The 24,795-nt window shown below is 43.0% G+C and overlaps 1 protein-coding gene and 1 long non-coding RNA gene across 2 annotated transcripts in view; both read right to left on the reverse strand.

Annotated features, from left to right (window-relative positions):
• LOC131810510 (uncharacterized) overlaps positions 1–779 on the reverse strand; it is a 42,249-nt gene extending 41,470 nt beyond the window's left edge. The window contains exon 1 of the mRNA XM_059138520.1: positions 708–779. Coding sequence (XP_058994503.1) covers positions 708–779 — 72 coding nt within the window. The remainder of the gene's footprint in view (positions 1–707) is intronic.
• Positions 780–7,398: 6,619 nt separating this feature from the next.
• Positions 7,399–24,203, reverse strand: LOC131809006 (uncharacterized). Its single transcript, XR_009345023.1, has 2 exons — positions 13,218–24,203; positions 7,399–13,009 (listed from the first exon to the last, which is right to left on the reverse strand). It is a non-coding gene; the product is annotated as an uncharacterized LOC131809006 (long non-coding RNA).
• Positions 24,204–24,795: the final 592 nt, after the last annotated feature.

Raw genomic sequence — 24,795 nt, forward strand, 5'->3', positions numbered from 1 at the left:
GTCTCCCCATTTAAGGTCAGCAGATTAAAAACCCTAATCCCATCTGCAACTAGGATTTCCTCGTAGCACGTAACATAACATATTCACCGGTTCCAGGAATTAGGAGATAGACGTTTCTGTCCACGTCTGCACACCACATACACTCACACACACGCACACCCCTAGCTCCTCATGGAACGTGGATTCCAGGGCCCTCCCCTTCCTATAGACTCTGCTCCCCTTCCTATGGATGCTTTCTGGTTCTTCTGTGTTCAGTCAATAAACATTTATAAACCACCTATTATGTGCTAGGCATTCTGCTAAAGACAGGGGTAGCAAGAAAAAAGACACAATCCCTGTCCTGAAGGACCTCACGTTTTAGGGAAGCTGACAGAAAAATCACAAAAGACAAGAAAATATGGCAAATCCTGGGACGAGAGGGGGCACAGGAGAGGAAGGGGCACTTAGGACTTGGGACTTGGGGCAATGCAAAGATATATCTTACTGCACCTATTCATGTCCCAGACCCACAAAATCAAGACAGTAGAATTCACCATGAAAATTAAAAATCTGTGATCTGGTCTCTGGCGTCCCTGAAGTACCAGTGCGCAGGGCGGCTGGGCAGAGCCGGGCTGCTCACAGATGGAGAAGCAGAGGGGCACACAACTCTCCCTCTGTGGTCCTAAAGGCCTCACTTCAGCTCGGGGTCAGTGGCAGCCAGGACTTACTCGTTCCCGAGGTGAGGAGGACTGCTGCCAAGTGGAATAAGCTTTTATGGTGTTCATGAGGGACAGGCTCATCCCCGGTGGCTGTTCCTCCCATCTCCCCAGTCTGAACCTGACCAAGAAAAAGGTCTTATTTTGAAAGTTGAGAACGGAAAGAGTTGTTCGATTAAATACACCAAGACGCACTTTAGTTCCTGAGTCTGAAATGGGGAGTCTGAGAAAGTACCAGGACTTGTAAGCTTTCAATGAATTTGTTTGTTCTAGGTATCTATCATAGCCCAGTTTCCAGGATGTGCCTGATGACTGACCTTTGTTCCTACTCTTTTCATAAGAAACCCAGAAGCTATCATCAGAGTCTGTAGCTCCTGCCCACAGACACTTCCCAAGAACGAGCCAGGGCCTTATTTCCAGCTCAGTACTGAACTCTACTGTCTCCTTTCAGAAACACAAGTGCATGTATATCTATATATTTTTTTTCATTTTCCTGTTTAACCTTCCTAGCTATGACAAACCAGGTTCTCTTATTTAAAACACACACACACACACACACACACATTTCCTTTCCAAACCAAGAAGCAAGTGACTGTGAGATCCCTGGTGTTTGTATAAGGCTTTATAGCTGCCCAAAGCTGTTCTCAGCCATTGAATTTTGCTCCCCATAACCACTTTGTGAAACAGTGTCCTCCGTGGGGGTCCATTAAGCCCTAAGAAACTTTCAAAGCCAGAATCCCCTCTGAGAATGCTAAATGGGGACTTTCCATTTTTTCACTAAGTTGAATAAAATAAATTCCGCCCCTCATCTTCAAAGGACTAAACCAAAGATCAGTTTTGTTTTCTGCTTATAGTCCCATATCTACTCTATGGCCATAAACCTCAACATGAATACCTCCAGTAACATAGGCATCACCGCCTAAGACAATCTCCATCTTTGGTTGTTTCTGACTGATGGGCTGACAAAGAAGTTTAGAGATGCTCCTAGTGCATCTACAAGGGGGCCATGAGAAAGGACACCTTCATGAGGTTTGGTGTGAGCCCACTGCAGTTTTTTTGTATTGGAAACGGCCAATCAACCCAATCAGATCCTTTCTCTTAGACAATATGAGTGACAGGAGACATAGAAAAGGTAGGCCATGGAATCTAATGTCTTCCCCTTTCAAATAATGCTTGAGGCCTTCTGTTTATCCCAATCCTTGCAGTACTGGAACTTGGAGTTACTGTGGCCAAAGAGGACATTGTCCCACATCAGTATAATACAACTCCATTAATGAAGGGCATTTGGATGCTTCTCCCCCTTGAAATTTTCAAAAGTCAAATATAAAAGTCTAATTATCATGCTCATGTAAGGACATGGAGTCTCTCAGGAAGATTAAGCAATCGAGAAGTCCCCTGGTTAGGAAGTGGGACATCTAGCCTCTGTAACCCTGACTACAGATTTTAGTTAAAACAGACGAACAAATAAGGCTAATTGAAAGTTTAAAAAATTTTAAAACTAAATAGATAAATTTTAATGTATGTTTTTAGATAATAAAGAAAAACAAAAATTTGTAACACAACTTGGATGAATCTCTGGGAATTATGCTCAGTAGAAAAAGGCCAATCCCGAAAGGTTACATACTATCTAATGCCATTCATGTAACATTTTTGAAATGATGACATTTTATATATTTTTAAAAGATTTTATTTATTTATTTGACAGAGATCACAAGTAGGCAGAGAGGCAGGCAGAGAGAGGGGGGAAGCAGGCTCCCCGCTGAGCAGAGAGCCCGATGTGGGGCTCCAATCCCAGGACCCCGAGATCATGACCTGAGCCGAAGGCAGAGGCTTTAATCCACTGAGCCACCCAGGCACCCCAAATGATGACATTTTAGACAGAGAGGCTAGATTAGTGGTTGCCAAGGAGCAATGGGGACAGGGGTGGGGGTGGTAGTCAGCGGACTTTGACTCTGAGCTGGGTGGTATGGACATTGTTCCTTCTGCTCAGGGTCAAAGCAAAGCACCTTTTAGGTCAGATGTTCTTCAGTGAGCCAACCCACAGGAAAGGCTTGGCTTCAAGGGCAATTGTTCAATTCCCTGTCCACCCTAGAGAAATGAAGCAAAGTTGTAAGTTTTTCAAATGGTTAGTGTGACATTAAGATTGATACACAGGTATTTGCCTGTGGGAAAGAATGTTTACAGCAGCTTAGTGTTGCAGGGTCAACTGACTTGCCGGTGACAGTGAAGATTGATGACAACCTACAAACCATCACATCTGGTTTGTGGAAAGGCAGGGTGACCAGATGGCTTGGGAAGGGAAGTCTGAGAAAGGAGCAGTTCCAGCTTGGTACAGCTCAGTTCTTTCTGAGCTTTTGACTGCTCACACAATGTCAAGGGCAAAGATGTACAAGAAATCTGGCAGACAGTGCGAGAGGAGTGAAGGGAAAAGAGACAGCAAAGGACACGTATAGAATTTGCAGCTCGAAGAGACTGTGTTTGGGCTCTGCCTCTTAGAGACTGTGAGGCTATGAGCAAGTCTCAGTCTCTCTTGAGTTTCTGACTACTCATTTGCAAAGCAGAGCAATGAACCCTTGCTGGCCTCCATTACCAGTTGGTTGGGATGAACAAACAGAATAATCTAAGTGATAAATGTTCTGTGAACACTTACATTCTTTGCAAATGCAAAGAATAGTAATGATATTTGGCAAAATTCCTACTAGCAGTCTCTAAACTTCTGGACCTATGATTTGGCAAGTAAATCAATTCCACCTGAAGGACAATGGGTCCGTGGCCCTCAGGGGAACATCACTAAATGATCAGGTCTTGACAGCAGCCACTGCACTTACCATCAATTCATGGATGGGGTCATACCATAGGAGAGGAAGGGAGCATGATGGGCTCCATCTGAGCTAAGCTCTAGTAACTTCAGTCAGCTTCCTGCTATACTTTCCATAGCTGATCCTTGGTCTAAAGCTATGCATACAGAAAGCCTTTAATAATGAGTGGATGCTCCTTTAATTTGGTAAGGGTTCTTTTATTTTCCACTCAAGTAATTTGGGAAATCACTACTTCTGGAAATGTTGCACAGCAAAGGGAAGACTGTCATGGTGGGCAACATTCTAGCCAGAGACCATATGGAGGGAAATACTCAGGGTTGAGTTGAAAACCTTCTTTGAACAATTATCACATGATCTCCCTGATATGAGGAAGTTAAGAGGCAAAGGGAGTTTTGGGGGGCAGGGAAGGAAAAAATGAAACAAGATGGGATCAGGAGGGAGACAAACCATAAGAGACTCTTAATCTCACAAAACAAACAGGGTTGCCGGGGGGTAGGGGGTATGGAGAAGACAGTTGGGTTATGGACATTGGGGAAGATATGTGCTATGGTGAGTGCTGTGAAGTGTGTAAACCAGGCAATTCATAGACCTGTGCCCCTGGGGCTAATAATATATTGTATGTTAATTAAAAGTTTAAAAAAAGAAAAAAAAAAGAAAACCCTCTTTGAGAAGTGGCATAATGAGAGAGAAAGCATGTTAACTCTAAATTACAACTAGTTGTGTGACAAAGACCTCGATTTGTCTTCTCTGAGCCATGGTTTTTTCACCTATAAAATGGTCATGACAATAATGTTCTCCTCACAGCATTGTCCTGAAGACTAAATGAGATAAACAGATATGGCACAACTGGCACAGACCAGAAACACAGTAATTCAGATCCTTTCTTTCTTTGCAGGATAGGAAGAAGAAAACATAACTCCTTTAAGGTGTCTTCTTGTCCATGTTTTTCAGAGATCATGAAAACAGGAGCCTTGGCACCTTATCAAACATAGGATTTGGAGGCCAACATAGACTCATATTCACACTCCACCAATTACAAACGATGTGATCTTAGGCATGTTGCTAATTTCTCCTAATCTCTGTCTCCTGAGTGTAACATAGAGTTTAATAATAGGTGTGACTATGGTTGTTTGTAAAGTTAAACAGGTAGTAAATGTAAGTCTGAAGACCTCATCTTACACATAGTCTGCATGCAATAAATGCTTGCTCTCCTCCTAACTACCTTGAGTGTGGCAGCAGGCGTACACAGAGAAATGAGGGACAGAATGTCCACAGACATCACTGTAATTTTTCATAATCGTCACTAATCCTTGGTTCCATCTGTGTAGTATGTTCTTCCCACTTAAGTTCCACAATAGTACACACTAAGGGCCTTCGGGAGCATGGATGAGCCAACAGCTTAGCATGACTGTGAAAACACAACGGACGCAACCCAAACACACCTGGACAGCTGCATGACGTATTTACGCTGGACATGAATGAACTGGAGAGCACGCCAAAGGGAGCAAGCAGGATGGGAAAGTGGCTGGAAAGATGCCACGTGAGAAACGTCTCATGGACTGGGACAAGAAAAACTGAAGAATGAGCACAAGTAAACAATATTTGAAGGGTTGATAGGTGAAAGGATGACGTCATTTATGCTGTAATTCCCCGGACAGCAGAACTCAGGCTCCTGGGTCGATGTCTTGGAGATACAACTCAGAGAGTCGTCTGAGAAGTCAACTGTCAAGCAGTGGAGCTGGCTGTCCAGTGAAGGAGGGCCTGAGTCCCAGAGCCTGGCACTTAGGGGCAGAGGTGGGTAGGCTGGCATGGACATCCCCCAGGTCCTTCACAACTCTGCCAAGTCTGTGTCAGGAGAGGCCCACGATGGCTCTGACAGAAGCAGCCTTGAATTAGCAAGCCATTTATATAACCCAGTTCCTTCGATGCGTTATAAATCTTGGGGGCACCCCAAGAGGACACAGGGGAAAGACATCTTACTTACCTCAATACTAGCTATGGTTCTTATAGTACATGAAAGGCCCAATCTCTGTATTTCACAAATATATAATGCTTATCACCTCCAAGGAGGATACCTAAAGTGCCAAACCAACCTCTTTCTCATGTCCAATTTCTCATTCTGACAATATAGCGGAGAAAGGAAGCTATAACCACGAACGTTTGAAAATAGACTTCCAGGTAAAGAAAGAATTGCTCCATATTTGAGCCTATTTGTGAACACCGGGAACTTCAGTTTGCTTACATGGAAGACGGGGATGAGAGTGACTGTTACTTCTAGGCACCGTTCATTCATTCATCCCACAGATACGTGCGCACGAACTATGGACCAGGCCTGGTTCTACTTGCTGGGAGCTTACATCAGTGAGCTCACACACAGCCCTTCTGGAACTTATATGCTAAGTGGGACCGGGGTGTGGGGTGCGGGAAGATGGCAATACACCAAAGAAGTAAATGGGAGTATGTTAGTGGGAACATACTCTGTGAAAGGGCTATGAGAAAACTCAGCAGGGACAGGGACAGGGAAGGAGAGGGGACAGTTTCTGAGAAAGGAGTCAGTAAGCTAACGCGATAAAAGTTAGTTGCGCCCAGGTTCAGTAAAATGTCCTCAATGTCAATGTTAGCTGTTAATACCATGGAGACTTCAGAGTTCGCAGGACCTACATTCCCAAATGACTGACTAGGGGACATGTATTCAAAATCAAAACCACAAGGGAGTGGATCCTGATACGGTTTTCAAGTGGAAGACTCACTGAAAATGGCAGGACTCTGGGGTTCCAGCATTGCCTCATTTATGCAAAGATGATGCTAAGAATCTGTAGGAAATACAGAATTACATCAGGTGAGTGACCTAACTTTTCTAAGCTTTAGTTTTCCCCTGAAATTTGACCAGGGCTATTGTAACATTTAGTAATCACATATGTAAAATGCTGAGCACACAGCAGGTAATCTTACATTATCATTATTGTCCAAACTCATCTGAATTTTCTGATTTTCACTGTGTTCAGAGTGAAAAAAGAAAAAAAAAAACAAGGCTGTATTCCTCAGGAGGGAACATTCCACAATTATGTGTTGCTAGGAGTTGGCCTAAGGTCACTTGTTATGAGAACAAACCAGGGGAACATAAGGAAGCGTTCAACTGATTAAATGCTCAGTCCAGTTCTCAGCCTTGCTAACTCCTTGGCTGCAGTCTTCAGGATTCCAGAAGATGCAAACAAAAGACACACTGATTCACTCAGAACAGCTCTTCGTACAAATCTGAGGATTTAGCCAAAAAGCAGTCCGAAAGGATTTATGAAGTGTGTTTCCCTCCACAGAGCCTGCAAGTCAAGGAGACACACAGGCTCCCTTCAGTCAGCCCTATATTCCCAAAGACCTCTGAAGCACCGTCGTCCCTCTGGTTCTTACCACTCTGAGAGTCTCCGGAAACAAGAATTTAATTTGTTCAGTTTCGAACTTTTCCTCATGGGGACAACTTTACAAGGAAGCTCTTTCTGTCTTCCCCTATCAGTCCCACTTCCACAAGTTCTGAAGGAAAGCTTTGAAGTGTTTATTGGTGTTAGTGCCTTTTCTATTAGCCACCCCCAAGACAAGAGGGCTATTTCTAGAATCAAGTCCTCCACTCACTCCTAGATAGCCAGTAACCCCATCCCTACTGATGGGAGGCTTGCATCCAGCCATCTGCCCCATCCAGGGGTTGTTGTGAGCCCCTGGTACTTCAAAAGGAATAAAAAAGGGGCAAAGGTGTGTGGGCTTTGCTGGGTCTAAGTCAGTGCTTCTCAATCTGTGGTCAAAGACCAGTTTGTTATTTTCAATCCATCATGGACTGATAATGTTCATAAAATATGTAGAAATTAACTGCTAGGAAAAAAAATTTAAAGACAAAGTGCAAGCCAATGTTTTATTACTAGATTCAACAGTCATAAAATTGTCATGCTGTGAAAATTTTTAATGTTTATTCACAACTTCTGTATTTTATTATCCAGCTGTGGACTGCAGCACAGACCTGTCACTGTTGAGCCATGTGCACTTTACTTGAAACAAACACAGTCAACTTACCCTCTTTCCCTATGAAATATTTAAGTGCAGTGGTTGGCACACAGTAACCACTCACTAAGTATGAGCTATTGCTGTTCTCCCAGGCTGGTGAGACGAGTTCCGAGCTGTTGCTACTGACCTTGGACAAATCTCTTCACCGTGCTAAGTGTTCCAAAATGTAAAATACATAATGAGATGATCTAGAGTCTACCATCAGTGACTTATGAATTTAATGCATTATGTCCCAGTACACAGACCCACCAACATACACTCAATCATGCAACCGTGAAGTTTCATGACACAATCTTATCCTCACCACATGCATGTGTTCTGATTATTTTCTACTTGCTGCTCAAGACATACTTGATTTCAAACCCACCGCTTGAAAAATGCTAGAGCAAATGATCTTTAAGGTTCCTATCCTCGATGATAGGGTTAACAAGTAGATTCCCATAGGTCATTTACAACTTGCTTTCCAGATGGCACAGACATTATTAAAGGCGGGTGCATCGGCAAGTTTTTTGCTGCTTTTGTTGAAGCCAGCTGATTCTACATTGGGATACTGCTCAAAAAATTTTTTATTCAAATTAATTTATATTAGTTTCAGGTTTACAATACAATGATTCAATACGTTTCTTAGTGTTCATCAAGGTATGTGTACTTAATTCCCTTTATATATTTCATCTCCCCTCCCACCCCACACTGGGATATTCTTAGTGAATCTAGTAGTCTTGAATTCACACCCCTGGATGGTAACCTAGAGGCATCACTGGAAAACTCCTACCTGCCTTCCTGCAAGCTTCTTTCAGGCAAATGTGACAGGTGACTGTAAGTAAGCAAATTTCCTTATTGCGTTTTGCTGTCTGGCTAAATTGCCTCCTTGCTTCTGGAGGGAGCAGGGGCAGCAGTGGGAGTCCAGAGGCCCCCGGAAGTGTTCAGACTGCACTGGAATTTCCACTCCTTCACATGTTAAGAGGCAGCAGGTGAGGGACTTTATAGGAAAGGAATACTAACATGCAGCCTTCTGTGTGAAAGGGCATGTCATAGCCCTTTTATTCTTTCAATGAATCATTTTAACTTGTGAAGTTCAACTCTGTTGAGAATAAAACATGAAATTATTTCCAGTGACTTCTTTTGTGCTCTGTATAACCTCCCCTTGCCTCTTGAGTAGTAAGAACATCTCCAATTGGCCTCCGGATCTGAGTAGCTCAGCATTTCGTTTGGTAACTTTCCCCTCGTGTTCAATATGAGGCTCTGGACCTCTCTCCAGCTGAAGCAGGTCTCGATGCTCTAGGGATGTGCGATGGAGGAGTGACGTGGTCTCTTCCCACCTGCACCCCTCACCATCTATCTCCCTGAGCGGATTCTTCGATTGCTTCATTACTGTCCACAACGAATTTGAGAGCTGGTTCTGATTAAATGACAGCTTTCAAAAAAGCTCCACCTGAAAGCTGGGTTGCCTCTTCGTGAGGTTCAAAAGGGAATCCCAAGATCGCCCCCCCCCCGCCCCCGACACACCCTTGTTGGGGGTGTTTTCTGCTTGGCCAGAGGCCTGCACTTTGGGATACCATCCATATCCTCCTGGCTTGCTTCTGGGAGGGCACATCTGAGAGATGCACTGGCAGGGTTCCCTGCAGGGGTTCTGGAGTGCTCTTCTGTTGGGCAGTAGCCAGAAAGCTGAAGTCCCCAGGCATTTTCTGTGGATTCACTTGAGGTCACAGTTCCAAGAAACCTCACATCTACGTCCCACCCAACTTGTCCTCACTTTCTTCTCTCCACTCCTCCTAGCTCTGCAGAGGCTGGGCATGACGCGGAGATAACGCTCACCAATTTTCAGACAAAAGATGATCTCCAAGTGGAACGCACCCTTCTTTCAATGAGGGAGGTCCCGCCCCGAGTTGACATCTCCCCCTCTTTCAGCTCTTTTACTTGGGTGTGAGGGATGAAGGCAATTCAAGAACTGGTTCTGCTGAAATGACCTTTGGAAAAAGCAGCAGGAAAATGCTGGGCACAGAGCTGCAGTCCTCTGACCAGAGAAAAGCGGAGAGTTTTTTGGTAAGCCTGAATTTTTTGTTTTAGTGTGGGTAACACAGTTACATTCGTTGGAAAACTGGAGAGCTACAAGGAAGAGAATGAAACTGGGCAACTTTCAACACCATACACACAAATAAAATCAAAATGGATTCAGTACCCAAATGACAAAAGTGGGGATTTTCAACATCTTGTTTTTAGCTGGGAGCTCTTCTCACCTCTTGTTAGAAAAGAGGAGAGACCCCTCAGCATCTCACACTACCTTAGATTTCTATGGCAAGCCACACTGCAAGCCCTGTTAACATAGCAACAGATAGAAACATGGTACTTGTCCTCAAGGAACTCCCAGTCTGAGACATCTAATACACATAACCCCACAGTCTAATGGTGACCAGCGCTCTGAAGAAAAAAGCACAGAGTGCCACAAGACTGGACACAGCTGGCGTCAGGAAAGGGGTCTCTGAGAATTACTATTTAACCAGAGGCTAAGAAACCACCAGGTGGAGTGAATAGCAAGGGTATCCCAGGCAGAAGAAAATGCACCCAAGGCAGGAGACTTCATTCCCCAAAGGGTGAGCCAATCAACTGAGTGCAAACGATGATCAGAGAGGAAAGTGAAAGGCACCCTACCCAGGCCCTCCCGGTACGTTAAGGACAGTAGTCTTGGTCCCAGAGTAAGGAAAGCCATCAGAGGGCTTTTTTTGGGTGCCGTGATCAAATTTTCATTTTAAAAAGGTTAATTACAGCTGCACAGCTTGGGAGAACATCAGAAGAATGGAATGGGGAAGGCAGCGTGTATGGTGGTAAGTTTTACAGCATTTCTACAAATGCTGGGTTCAATCCCTTTTCAAAGTCTCGCCTACTAAACATTCAAGAGCAAAATTGGATTAACTTGTATTAACTTAATTTCCTGTACTTTTCCTGTTCTGGACTCAGACCCGCGCTCTTACCACTTGCTAGCTGTATGGCTTAGGGACCGCCATGAGCATCCCCAGGTTCCTCCATTATAAACTGAGGCACACTCTTCCACTCTGAAGATCGGCATTCAGGTGAAATGAGCACCTGGGTGATCAACAACTGTGGACCCATCTCAAGCAAAAAGGACCAACTGCCTAAACAAAATTCTGTATATATAAATCACACAAGAGATTGTCCAAGATGCATTTACTAAAGAGTGGCACATGATATGGTTTTAGAATAGGGTATGAGAAAAATTTAAGATTTGCACCGTGAGTCAGGATTTTTTTTAAACAGGTATCAGTAAATGATCCTGAAAGATTTATATCTAGACATTTTATTGGCAGACATTTTAATTAAAACTCCTTGATATCGTCCCCATAAAAAAAGGATGTCTATACTCCCAATGACAGAGCTTCCCAGAAATCTAGTCTTTATCAATGTGACTTTGAGAATTTCCACCTTCCAGAGGATCTAAACCTCTCCAGTAACAACAGTGTGCTGGCTACAAAGGGGCGAGCAAATGTACCACCGCTTCTCAGTCTGATGCCCATGGCAGACAGTGGTGGACGTGGATGGCTGGTTCAGTGCTCCTTACGGTGGACCAGATGTAGCGTCGAGTCTCAACAAAGTGCTCCAGGCAGCCACCCCCACTGACCCTAAGATAGTCCCAGTCTGAAGGTACTCATTTTCAAAGTGGAACAAAAAAGCAAAAAAAAAAAAAAAAAAAAAAGGAGAATGAGTGTCTAGTAATAGGGAATATACCTGGAATTTGACTTAAAAAGAGTAGAAAATGAAAACAAGTTTCCCACTGTCTAAATTGGAACTGTTCTCTACATCTTCCCTTTTCTTAACAGCACTACCTGGCTCCTCATTATCTCATGGAAAACCAAGTACAGCAGTAGTCCAAATGCATAAAAATATAATCTGCTTACTCGACTCCATTTCTATTTTTTGAACTGTTTTAACATATATTACATCAGAAGCATGTTATTACAACCCCCAACCCTTTCAAAGAATTTAAAAAACTCCAGCTAAGAATGTTCCAGGCACACTCTCACACTTGAAATTCTCTGTCAACAAGAATCTTCACAATCACCATGTTTGGATACAAAAGAAAAAAGTGTTTGGGTGCATCCCTCACTCTTGCCCATGCTTGATGAGAATCTGTGTGGTAAAAGATTAACTGAAAGGTAATGGTGAGAATAAACTGTATGAGGGACAGGTTATGTGAATATGAATGCAGAGTTTTAAGGAACCAACTTGGGGAACGGAATCCTCTACAAGAAGCACAGAAGCACAAAGAGGCTTGCTGTCTCAAAAATAAATCCATTTAATAATGACACATTTATAATTGCCAAAAAACCTAACTATGTATGAGGTATAGCCAAATATCTGAACATGGTGTGGCAGGGTCAAGAGCTCAGCCCCATGGCTCCAAATTCACAGGGTATGACCAAGGCAGAATACTGCATGGGATCTGGTAGGGGCGGTTCCTACAGAACTACTATCTGATTTCCAAAACATGGCCCCAAGTAAGAGCTTTGTGATGAAGCAGATATGGTCTACAAATGCTTTTTACTCATGGCTAATAAAACATGATCCCTGAGAGAAGACTACTGCTGCCTGCTTCTTGTCTTGATGCTTTTATTTATTTTCAAATTTAGATATGTAATAATGGAACTCTTCCATGATCATCAGCAAGCTTAGAACACTCTTTCTCATGAGGCTGGTGGTGTCCAAGTTACAAGTCCAACTAGGATGTTTAGAAATTTATTTAGAGATACCGGAGCTATTCTCTTCAGACATTGTTATTTTTACATTTTGAGAATGTACTACACTTGAATGTTCCTTTGGTCATCAATATGGCCACATATGTACAGAGCCATGTGTACATATAATTCATGATACACAGTACACGCACACGTATCTCTGTTATCGCATATATAATATGAGGTGAAAAGGCGATTTCACCTTTACCACAGTTCCAATTTTCACCAATACAGGTGAAAAGGCGATTTCACCTTTACCACAGTTCCAAAGAAGTGGGCTAATGAGGCAACTGGAGCACGGAGAGACCCAGTGAGCCACCCTGATTTCACCAGAATCTGTGTAAAGTCAGCAAGAGGTGCCCCATCACCTCACTGCCTGTTGAGGCCCCTTTCCCATTTTTTGTTTAGTCCTCACTGTAGGCTTCAGTTTCTTTGTTATTTTACAAAACTTTATAACTATGCTAAGTTATGTCAGAAACCTTGGAAACATGTCTAACAGTCTACAGACTAGAGAAGTTTAAATGCAAAAAGACATGAAAATTACATGTTAACATTTTAAATTCTTATTTGAAACTGCTATCTTCACATTGAAGACTAAGGAAGAGAGCAATCAGCTCACTCCCATTGTGGGCTGCAACAGTGCTTTTACCCTGAAATGCCTTTTTATTTAAATTGTGGTAAAATAAACATAAAATGTAGCCTTGAACTATTTTTTTTAAAAGATTTTTATTTATTTATTTGATAGAGAGAGATCACAAGTAGGCAGAGAGGCAGGCAGAGAGAGAGAGGGGGAAGCAGGCTCCCCGCTGAGCAGAGAGCCCGATGTGGGGCTCGACCCCAGGACCCCGAGATCATGACCTGAGCTAAAGGCAGAGGCTTAAACCACTGAGCCACCCAGGTGCCCCAACCTTGAACTATTCTTAAGGGCGCAGTTCTGTGGCATGAAGTACATTCACACTGTTGTTCCACCCATCTCCATTCTTTTGTCGTCCCCAATACCTCTGCACCCATCAAACATGAGCCCCCCACCCCCGGCCCTGGACAACAACCGTTCCACTTTTTGGCATTAGGAATTTGACTACTCCAGGAACCTCATCACAGAGAAGTCAGAGTAGTTATCCTTTTGTGTCTAGCTCATTTCAAGATCCATCCAAGTAGCAGCACGTGCCTGAATTTTCTTCTTTTTTAAGGCTGAGTAATATTCCATTGTACCCATACACCCTCTGTTCATCCATTCGTCCATCGCTGCTTCTACCTTTGGGCTACTCTGAATAATGGAATCGTGAACCTGAGTATACAAACATCTGTTTGGGTATATAACCGGAAGTGGACTGGAATGCTGGATCATATGGTATTTCAATGTTTAAGTCCATTCTTACGTACCTAAATGAAGAATGTAAGGAATACACTAATCAAACACATTGTGTTTTAATCAAAGCAGTGGAAAAACCCTGTCAGATTTTCCTTGCTCATCTCTTCTCACTTAACCTGTTGGAACACCTTACATCGATGAACTGCCTTGAAGATGCCAAAGACCTCCAGGCCTAGGCAAGCCTTCCAGAGCTCTTGCCACAGACCAAGCCTCGGGCTTTCCTGTTGACAGGAAACAGGACCCAGTACAGCTCCATTTGTCCAAGTGCCCAGGGTGATTCCAAGCTACATCCAACACTCAGCTCTGCTGCATCCCGCAGGCTCGGGTGTGGATCCTGGCATCAGAGTGCAGTAAGTATAAAACCTGAATTTTTATAAAACTAGTAACTGGAAAACAGGAAGATCAAAGGTGGTGAAATCCTCACCAAGGCCAATGATTGCACAACACATCACTCCCTGAGGCACTTTTTTCCACCTGCTAGAACACTAAAAATTAGGAATGTTTCAAGTTACTTGAGAATTCACCAATCCCAGAACTTTCCTTTCTTAGAAGTTCTTCCAGGGTTTCTGTCAGAAATTCCCTTTCTGTTTAAAAAAGCAGAAAACTCCCAAGGAATCTCAGGACCCATGGTGTAATATATAATTAATCAAAACCATCACCTAGCCTGCAGTTTCGAAAATTCTGAAAGTATGAGTACATGTGAAGGTACTGGGCCATAATGTGGTCAATGCCATGTGGGAAAACAATACAGAGCCAAGCAGGTATGGCTCAAGGGGTTACCCTAGGAATGGTCCCTCTTTGGGAGAAGACGATGGGTTAAAGAGAATTATGTGAACCAGCAAAGGAATGCCATGACCAGGAACGTCTGAGGTTCCCACAATGAAGGGTGAAATAGACCCTCTCTAAATGGGAAAACAAAGCTTTGCCTCTCCATTCACACCTCTGGTTCCCCTTTTTCCTCATTCTCTCTCAGTGAAGGACTTGATAATACACTTGGCTCAGGTCCAAGACATTAACTGGGCTCTACTGATTAGCCAGTAAGGTATTTGTATACTAAAGGGTCATACATATGTCTTTTCCTTCCCTGGCTCCTCTCGCCCAGTGGAGGCACATCCTGACCTCAGCACGGTCTGTCATCTCTTAGTCTAAGCATATGGGTTACTGCTGTGGGTTCCTGCACCAGTCATCCGTCCCTAGGATGGTGAGATTCCCAAACATAAACATGAACCTGGGAAGAGGTATGAAGTCTCTGTTTAATGCACTGAGGCTAAGCTATGTAAGATTATGGGAGCTTTGCAGCAGTCTGTGAGCTAACACTAAGTTTGCATACTTTGATTCCTATCTGCTGCTGAACCATGTACACAGCTTCCTTAGGGGTCTTGAAGGATATGGGAAACCCTGGATTCTCCAGTAGCCCCACCCCAAACAAAATAGCGCTCTCCAGTGTGGGATGCAGACTAAAGATACATGGTCTGTTACATTTCCTAGTCTTCTATGCAAACCTGATGCTGGGTTGTATTCATAGGTTTACCTCCCAAAATGTTTTAGATACCACTTCAGAGTGGTCCTCAATCCTTGATAGAAATAAAATTATTTACATTTTATTTTCATGTAAAGGTGACAGCAACAATATGGGCATTCAGTAAATATTTTCTGAATTAGGCTAGATGTTAAATTATTTTTTTATTTTTTATTTTTTTATTTTTTTTTAAAGATTTTATTTATTTATTTGACAGACAGAGATCACAAGTAGGCAGAGAGGCAGGCAGAGAGGAGGGATGTTAAATTATTTTTTATGTTCCTGAAACATGTGTCCCTATCCATTCCTTAAGCACAAAAATATAATTTTATCATCATAATATCATCAATGTTATTCAACATGTAGGGCTTTTTTCCTCCCTTTAAGGTGAATTTCATTTCGAATATCTAATGTTGACAAATACCTAATCAGATAAGGTTACCTCACATTTATAAAAATAGCAAATCAATTGCTCCTCACAGTCCCAGTGCAGCTCTTCCTGCCCAAGGGTCCTGTCCCTGTGCTTTAATAAAAACACCTTTTTACAGTGAAAGAAAAAAGGGGGGGGGGCTGGCTCAGGGGTGAAGAATGTGACTCTTAATCTCAAGGTTATGAGTTCAAACCCCACGATGGGTGTAAAGATTACTTAAAAACCTTTTTAAAAAAATCTTAAAAATCTTTTAAAAATCTTAAAATCTTAAAAAAAAAATGGCACAAATTTCTCTGAATACCTCTTGAGAAATGCTAATTCACAATCAGCACTTATCTAGCACCACTATCGTAGAAGTTCTGAAGATCTGAATACATGTCCACTCCATGCAACCATCTTCACCCTGTCATGTAAGCAACTGCCCAACTCTTCCTTATTCCCACCATGTTACAAAACAAGGCAAAGACAGAGGGAATAACATACCCTATGTTCCAGGAGAGGTACACTGCAGGAACAGGGTAAGCAGGTTTCTGGGTCCCTGCCGCTGTTTCTCATGCCCGCTTCATCTTCAGTCTTCCTTCCTGGGAATGATGGGACTCCTTTGATGGAAGGCAAGATGGCTGCCATCCTTCAGTTATCACAGTACTGTACCTTTAGAATGGACAGCATCAGCACTGTGATAACTGAGCCAGGGCAGCCTGTCAGTCATGCTGTCGGCCAGCACCATCCTTTCTGGTGGCTGCACGACTCCCTCCGAAGGCTCCTCATGGAGTGAAGAACTAAAAGATCCCCTTCTGGCTCGAGATGTGGGGAAGTGAAGAAAAAGCAGGGTCATGGCCCAGCAAGTGTTGAGACTGAAACAGTAAAAGGCCCAGTTGAATCATATTAGGATGAAAGATGAACAGATGAATACATGTTAATGACGACCAACCGTGTAATTAAGCTTTCACTCTGATAATACATCAAATATGCCATAAGCTTCCCAGCTGCTTCTGTGATACCTCTTCCATGCATGGATTCACAAACATTATCTCCCTGACCTTGATCACCCACGCAATAAATACTTACTGAGGAACTACTCTGTTCCAAGTTCTCTTCTGGATGTTCAGCCAATGAAGATAAATAAGACATGGCCCTTCATCCTCAAAGTACTCACAAACATAACCATACAGCCATAATACTTCACAGGTGTCTAACAATAACTAATTTCCCATGTGCATTCTCATTTGGTTTTCACAAGAACCCATATGGGGCTGCCCATGAATTACTGAATTATTACCAAAGGATCCTAAAAACAAATTAGGTATCATTAGCCCATTTATAGAGAGAAATAAAAACCTGAGAGGTTAGTTAGATGATTTATCTGAGATCATGCCCTAAGTCATGGTAAACCTGGGCTCAAACCCACATTCAATGATCAAGTCCAGTGCTTTTTTTTTTCTCTACCCCAACCTGGCCATTCCACTCATTAACTGGATATATAATTTATACAAACAAAAAGGATTTCTGAAAATATTTAGCTGTGGCTTAAGATTTTTCATTTTCTTAGTATTTCAGGATCATGAACCAGAAACTAGTGGGGATTTTATTTTATGCTTTAAGAAGATATAGACATGAACAAGAAAAAAAAAAGACTTACTGTTCTTGCTCTGAGTGCTAAGGATGCACTCAGATTGATGACCCTGATGATAATTACGTATTTAAGCACACCTGCACAGTGGTTACCATTACAGTTAACATCAATTCTACAGTTACACTGGTGCAAGAGCCACTGCCCACCTTTGGCATGACTTAAAAAAAAAAAATACACGTCAATTGCTTTGAAATTATCCATACCTTTGAAATGCATCCTGAAGTCATTTCAGGGATGATTCTTACTTTTAATAAGAAGTAAAAAGATTCTGAAATTGGAATTCAGGCTTCAGAACATCAACTTATTAAAACCATGATTCACTCGGGTTTTTTTCCACGTCAGTCATAAGATCTCAAGTTATTTCAATATGAGTGGAACTTGACAGATATTTGAAAAATAATTATGTTTTCAATTAGGCATTTTCTCAGTTTCAATGATTCATTATATGCAAATTAGATATTAGCACTGTACCTCAAGTAAGACAGATAGATGAGTCAATTCTTTATATCAGAAGTTAGAACACAGGAATACAGTGACTTTCTGCATTATGAAACTGACCTAATCTTCAGAAAAGTAATATCCAGCGAAATAATCCACCTCCACATAAATTAAAACAACATTCTCTAACGTGCAAAAGTATCTAAATCTTAAGGAGGTCACAATGGCTAGGTCTCAGCCAACTGATGTAATACAGAGTTGAAACACGAGAGGGCAACGAAGATTTAAAAAAAAAAAAAAAAAAGTTGGATCCCACAACCTAAGGTTCCTGGAAATAGCTGCACATTTTCAAATTATAAACATCTGTTACAGAAAAAAAAAAAAAAAAAGACATTGTGATTACTTGAGAATAAAATTTTAGATAGCTGACCTGTCAGAAAGAATAGAAAGATTACCACCTAACATTTTCTGGCCGCCACAGGTTCCATCAGCTTTGGAAAAGATAAATATTTACTCAGAGACACCTATGGGTAGATAACTATGGCAACAACCAAGAAACCCTAATAACTTAGGAGTTATTAACTGTTCCTCACTAAGACTGAGCACTAATGTAACTGATGTTTAAACACAAAGTATACAGGGGCACCTGGGTGGCTCAGTGGGTTAAAGCTTCTGCCTTCGGCTCAGGTCATGGTCCCAGGGTCCTGGGATCAAGCCCTGCATCAGGCTTTCTGCTCAGTGGGGAGCCTGCTTCCTCCTCTCTCTCTGCCTGCCTCTCTGCCTGCTTGTGATCTCTGTCTGTCAAATAAATAAATAAATCTTTTTTTTTAAATAAATAAACACAAAGTATATAAAGATGAATTTCATGTCTGTCATGTACTGCAAAGCTGAAATTCACCCTATTTAGCCATGACCAAAACCCACATAACTAAACATTACTGGTACAGTAATAAAGAACCTTTCCTTATTTCTCTCTCTCATCATTTTTTTTAACATCTAAACTGGGATTTTAAAAAGAAGTGACAAAAAGGAAACTGTTATTATTCTGTAAATAAGAAACATTTCTTTCTCAAAAGATTTTTCTTATAAAAACTGAGTTGTTGTAATATTAAAACAAGGAACTGCAGGTACTCATGCTACACTATCAGAGCACACTGCACAGTTAAGGGGGGGGGGGAACAGTGACATAAAACACATCCCTCCACAGATCAAATTGATTTTAAAGTTCTTCTATGATAAAAAATGATACAAACTGAGAACAATTTCTTCATGATGCAGGAACCAAGTACTATCAATAAATCAAGTGCCTGTGGCAAACTGGTACACTAAAAAACTTGCTTTTAAATCTTGTGGAGTACAAATGCACAAAGAACATGTCACGCCCCTCTTATCTCTGGACTAAACATGAGAATACAAAGATTTTGAACCTTTAAATACCCGAGTCAGTCACTGGAGGCATTGAAAATGAGCAACACAAAGTATTCAAAAAGTACTTTTAAACTAAAATAGCTTAACGAGAGGTCTAATTTCAATCCACCGACCTTTTACTAAAGTGTGATTTTTTTCCCCCTAACCTGAAAACTGTAATCCAACTCATTGGTATTCTAAAATGTGCCTATCTCACCAAACTGGGAGGCTATATAAATATGTAGTATATATGTATTATTTATATACAAGTATATAAATATGTACTGTCGACAAAAGATGCTCAAATATTAATTACTGTTCTGCATCGTACTGCAAAGCTTTGCTACATCAAGAGTTTTTAAAAACTAACTTGTGCTAGAGATTATTAGGAGACCTGGAGTGAGGGGGTTACAAGTTTTTGTTTTGATTTGGTTTTTTTTTTTAAGAAGAAAGAAACTGGCTCAAAAGGTCAAAAGAAGTCAAGGATCGCTGTCCCGCACAGAGCACAGTCCACCCCAATTCTCGAAAGGAAGCATGAACACAGTAATCAGAAAGGAGTGTAATGTTTTGCCCACTCCCAGCATTGGCCCCTAAGTCATCTCCTACCCTATCTCTAACCTCTGCCTTCCTCATTACTGCAGCACTGCCACTTAAAGAGGCTGGGTCTTAGATTCTCAGATGCCCTGCATGGACAGCTACGGGGGCAACACCAAAGATTCTCACCATCCTCAAGTTCTAGAGCCGTGAGCTGCTCCAGAAACAATTAAACTCCTCTTTTCTGCAGAATCCACCATCCTCAGAGCTTTTATTCTTACATCTGTGAAATAAACACGCTTCTACTTGTACCACATGCTACAGTGGTAGCTCACTCATTATTGGGTGCTATTTCTTATACAGGCATACCTCAGTGATACTGTGAGTACAGCACTAGACCACTGCAATATAGAATCACAATAAAACCAGTCAAATGAATTTTTTGGTTTCCCAGTGCACATGTAAGTTATGTTCACGTTATACCATAGCCTATTAACTGCAATGGTATTAAGTCTAAAGAAACAACGCACAAGGGCACCTGGGTGGTTCAGTTAAGTTTCCGACTCTCTTGCTTTTGGCTCAGGTCATGATCTCAGGGTTATGAGACAGCGCTCCACATCAGGCTCTCTGTTGGACGTGGAGCCTAAGAGTCTCTCTCTCCCTCTCAAAAAAAAAAAAAAAAAAAAAAAAGGAAACAATGTGCATACTTTAATTAGAAAATACCTTAGCCAAAAAATGCTTATCATCATCTGAGCTTTTAAGAAGTCATATTCACTGATTATATATCACCAAAATAAGTATAATAATGAAAAAGCTTGAAATATTGTGAGAATTACCAAAAAGTGACACAAAGACACAAAGTGAGCAAATGCTGTTGGAGAAAGGTGCCAATGGACTTGCCCGACACAAGGATGCCACACACACACACAAAAACCACAGTACCTGTGAAGCACCATTAAACAAGGCATACCTGTACTGTAATTTAATTTGTCACTGCTAATAATTACTTCTTCAAATCAGCAGAATTGTCCCTGACAAAAAAAGTCTCTTTTTTCTTCACAGCTCTTCACAACACTAATCACAGTCCCTTCCACAACACGCATGCTTAGGAAGTATTTGATTAACTGATGAACCTTGCCATTTCCTATGATATGCTATCAACCAAAGTGTACATTTAATTCCAGCCTCTGTATGGTCTTAAGCAAGGTACGTGGTAGGCTGTCATCTAGAAGATAAGGGTATTGTATTTAAATGACCCTTAAGTCCCTTCCAGTGCCATTAGTGAATCTCATTAGACAAAACCAAACCCCAATGACAGCACCACCTCCATTCAGGTCAGCATTCAACTTTTTTTGTGGGGGAGGCAAGGGGTCAGTAGCCTTGTGGGCCCAATCATCACCAGGGGAGCTATAATGCGGGGATGGGGGTGTGGGCGCGGTGGAGGAGAGAAAGTAAATGAAGGAGTAAGAGAAAACAAACATGAGCCCTATCACTAAAATGCCACCAGGTGTCACAATAGTTACTATGTCACATACTGTTCTCTGATAAAGTTTGGTATGCCCAGGAGCCTTTCACAAAAGCAGCTACAGCCAGATGTGTGGGTATCTAAGTTTTCCCATGACAGCCCTCCTACTCTTTCTAGTTCCAGGCAGTTTTACTGACCTTCCTGAGTAGGGCATGCCTCCTATGAAGAAAGATGGAAAGCATTCATTATTCGGTCTCATGTTCTAAAATAACAACTTCTGTGGTCCCCAAATTTCCACATGGAAAACAGCAAAGAAAAGATTTCATACAGTCATCTTTTCTGAAATTAATCCATCTACCAAAAGGAGTGATGTTATAAGCCAGTGCTGTCTAAAAGAAGTAAAATATAAACCATGCATGTAATTTTAAATATTTTACTAGCCATATTTTTAAAAAAATTTTTAAGATTAATCTTAACAATTCATTTAGCTCCATATACGTAGAATAGTATCATTTGAACATGTAATCAATATAAAAATAACTCGAGGTATTTTACTTTCTTTGTACTAAGTTTTTGAAAATGAGAGTGTAATTTACACTTAAAACACATCTCAATTCAAACTCTAGACTTTCATCAGAAATACTGAACCTACACTGAGATTTCACACGTTTCACAGTTCAAAAAGTAGATGCGTTATGTCCAAATTGCTTCCAAACATATTTAAGTCGTCCAGTAACTGAATCAAGTATCAATCTTAAGAATTTACTAAAGTTTGAAATTCAGTTCATTATCATAGCCAGATTTCAGGTGCTTAAAATAGTTACGGACAATCCTGTCACACCTGGATTCTTTTAAACCTGAACCAGAAAGATGTTACCTCTTCAACCAGCAAGTCCTTCTACAACACCCACCAGGTGCTCAAATGCTGCCAAGGATTTTCTGGCCCACTACTAATCCTTAAGTTGTCAATACTTTAGCGAGGATGACATTAAGCAGCTCTTCCCAGAGACTGCATATCGCTTTTCACTCAGACAGAAAGGTACATCTTGGTTCAAGACACTGAAATTCAAAGATATGCAGTTCCGTTCCAAAGTAAAGGTGGAAAATCCTGACATAGTTACTTCTTTGTCCAGGATCTTAGTCACCCCACAAAAGTTACAGTCATTGTTTATAATGAGCCTCTGAATTTCATACTCAGAGCAGCTGTCACTGCATCCCGACTCTCACCTTCGGCAAGTGCTCCCTCCCAGCCTCCCTCCACAACCTCCTTTATACTTCTTAGAGCACATTCCAGGAGCCCCTCTTTTCAATTCATTCTGAAAAATGCTTGTTATTGTTGACATACCGAAACATATGAATAATTCAATAAACGAATCCCAAACCATCCTATTAATCATTCAGCAGTCTAGGTACCCAAGTTATTCTGAGACACGCTTTTCTGAATATGCATGGGAAGTAACCCCTCTACTTTTCCCCAAAGGAACCAATTACAAACACTTCAGTTTTCCCTCCCTCTGTCAAAGTTCAGTGTTCCTCCTGCAGCTGATTTAAAAGCTGATCTTCTAAAGGAGCTGGATTCCTAAGATAGTTCTATTTTGAGCGTTCTTCCTGTTCTGAAGCTAAAGTTGGAAGGGCTTAGGTGGTGATGTCATGAAAGAGAGGCTGTTGACTTTTACAGAAGGGTCTTCCACAACTCTGGGGATGCTCATGTGGTGGAACCTAGGGGGGTGATGTTCATTTCTCATCTCTCTCCTCTCCCTTCCCTTCCTTGTGAGTCCCAGCTATTATTCAGCAAGAAAGAAAACACGTTCAAATAAGCATACAAACATATTTACATATTTCACTCAAAAATGAAGACTAGGGAGATGGAAAATGCCTCACTCTAGGGAAGAAGGGTGACACTCCACTCTTCATCCCGACCTTCCCAAGCATCTATCATAGGACTGGGGACAAAAAGTGTAGGAAGGACAGCTGGTGAGAAGAACCAAGGGATTATAAACCTAGGAGGCTCGAAGAGGAAAATGCTGTTGGGGATATTCAGGACAGAAAGAGGACCCTTCAGTCCCTTCTCCTCCACCGTTTTCTCCACCCTTTTGGAATGGCTGGATTTGGGGCTGGGTGTGTCTTCTGCTTGGGAGGCGTGTTTGGCTCTGAAAAACCAAGAGGGGCCAGGGTGGGGCCCAGGGAAAGAGAGCCAGAGACAGGCTGCTTTAGGCCGGGTTCTGGGCTAAGCTCTTAGGGAAAGGAAAAAAAAAGGGGGGGGGGGTGCTGTGAGGAGAGAGCAGACAATTCCATTAGAATACCTGGTAAGGAACAAATAATGGCACTGACCTAAGGAGGTCACCTCTCTTCAATCTAAACCCAGCAGTTGGCTGCTGGTTGGTCGGGTGCAGGTCCAGAGGGAAGAGAAAATCCCAGCACATGTGTAGACCACAACTTGCCTGGGTCCGAGGATGGATGCGCTCGGTGCAATGAGCAGGTGAAAGCAGCACTTTCTGGTCAATCTGAGATGGGGGATCAGCTAAGAACTCTGGGAACAGAAGATTCTCTGGTTTTTCGGCTCACCTCTCCTCCAAAGCGAGAATAAGCACAGGTGTGGTCCTTCTCCAAAAAGGTGGCAGCTGGCGCGCGGGTAGCTTGAGTGAAGGGAAAGATTCCGTGGCCCGGGAAGGCAGGGAGAAGCCGCGGGTTCAGCTGCGAACAGAAGCAGGCGACCTCCGCCAACTCCCTTCCCCCTTCTTGAAAACCGAACAGGACCGGTAGAAATTACAACAACGCACTCCCTCCCCAATACTGTTTCTAATAAAAGAAATAGCCTCTCCTGCCTACATAAAAAACTGCACACTCTGGTTGATGAAAATAAACAGGTGAGCCCGTGGTGAAGCGGGAAAAGACTGGGAATGGGAGAAAGAACGTAGAGAAATCGAGGCTCCCTCCCTGCACACCCCCTCCCCTCCAGCCCCAGAGAATGTGCGTGGCAGGTTGCAAGCTAAAAATGACCTCCCACCCCCCGCCCCGCGCCCATTCTCCCTCCTACACCAGGGTCCAGCGTCCCGGCCTCGTGGTAGCGGTCGGTCCCCGGACGCCGCACGGGGCTCCCCCTCACCCCGGACCGCCGTCGCCGCGGGGACTCCGCTCTTCCTCTCCTCCCTCCCTCCTCCTCCGCCTCCTCCTCGCAGACTCCTCCCGCCGGATCTTTCATGTAAACAACATCCAGGCTCTATTTACAGTCGCCGCCGGACGGCGAGGGACCCACGCCAGCACCCTGGAAGAAGGCGGGGGTGGGGGAAAAGCGAGTGCGCAACATTTACACACGCACCCCGCCCCGCCCCTCCGCGGCGCTCCCCCTCCACGGGGCCGAAGCGGGGCGCCGGGGGCCACCCGCGCCCGCGTCCAACCTGCTCCTCACACCCAGCCGAGGGCCCGAGGGCAACCGCGCAAATGCCCAGGGGCGAGGCCGCCCCCTCCCACGCACCCCGCAGGAAAAACACATACACAACAACAAACCCAGCCCGGCAACACACGCTCCAAGTCCGTGAGGGAGTGCGGAGCCCCAGGCCCGCCCCATGCCACCGCCCCAGCGTCGGCTGCCTACCCCGACGCGGCGAACTGCTTGCGGTCTCCGGAGGCGGTCAAGGCAGGCGCCCAGCGCTGGGCAGCGGCGCGCCCTCGGCCCCCGCCGCCACCC

This window comes from Mustela lutreola, chromosome 10 (assembly GCF_030435805.1).
Source record: "Mustela lutreola isolate mMusLut2 chromosome 10, mMusLut2.pri, whole genome shotgun sequence".
Classification (NCBI taxonomy): Eukaryota; Metazoa; Chordata; class Mammalia; order Carnivora; family Mustelidae; genus Mustela; species Mustela lutreola.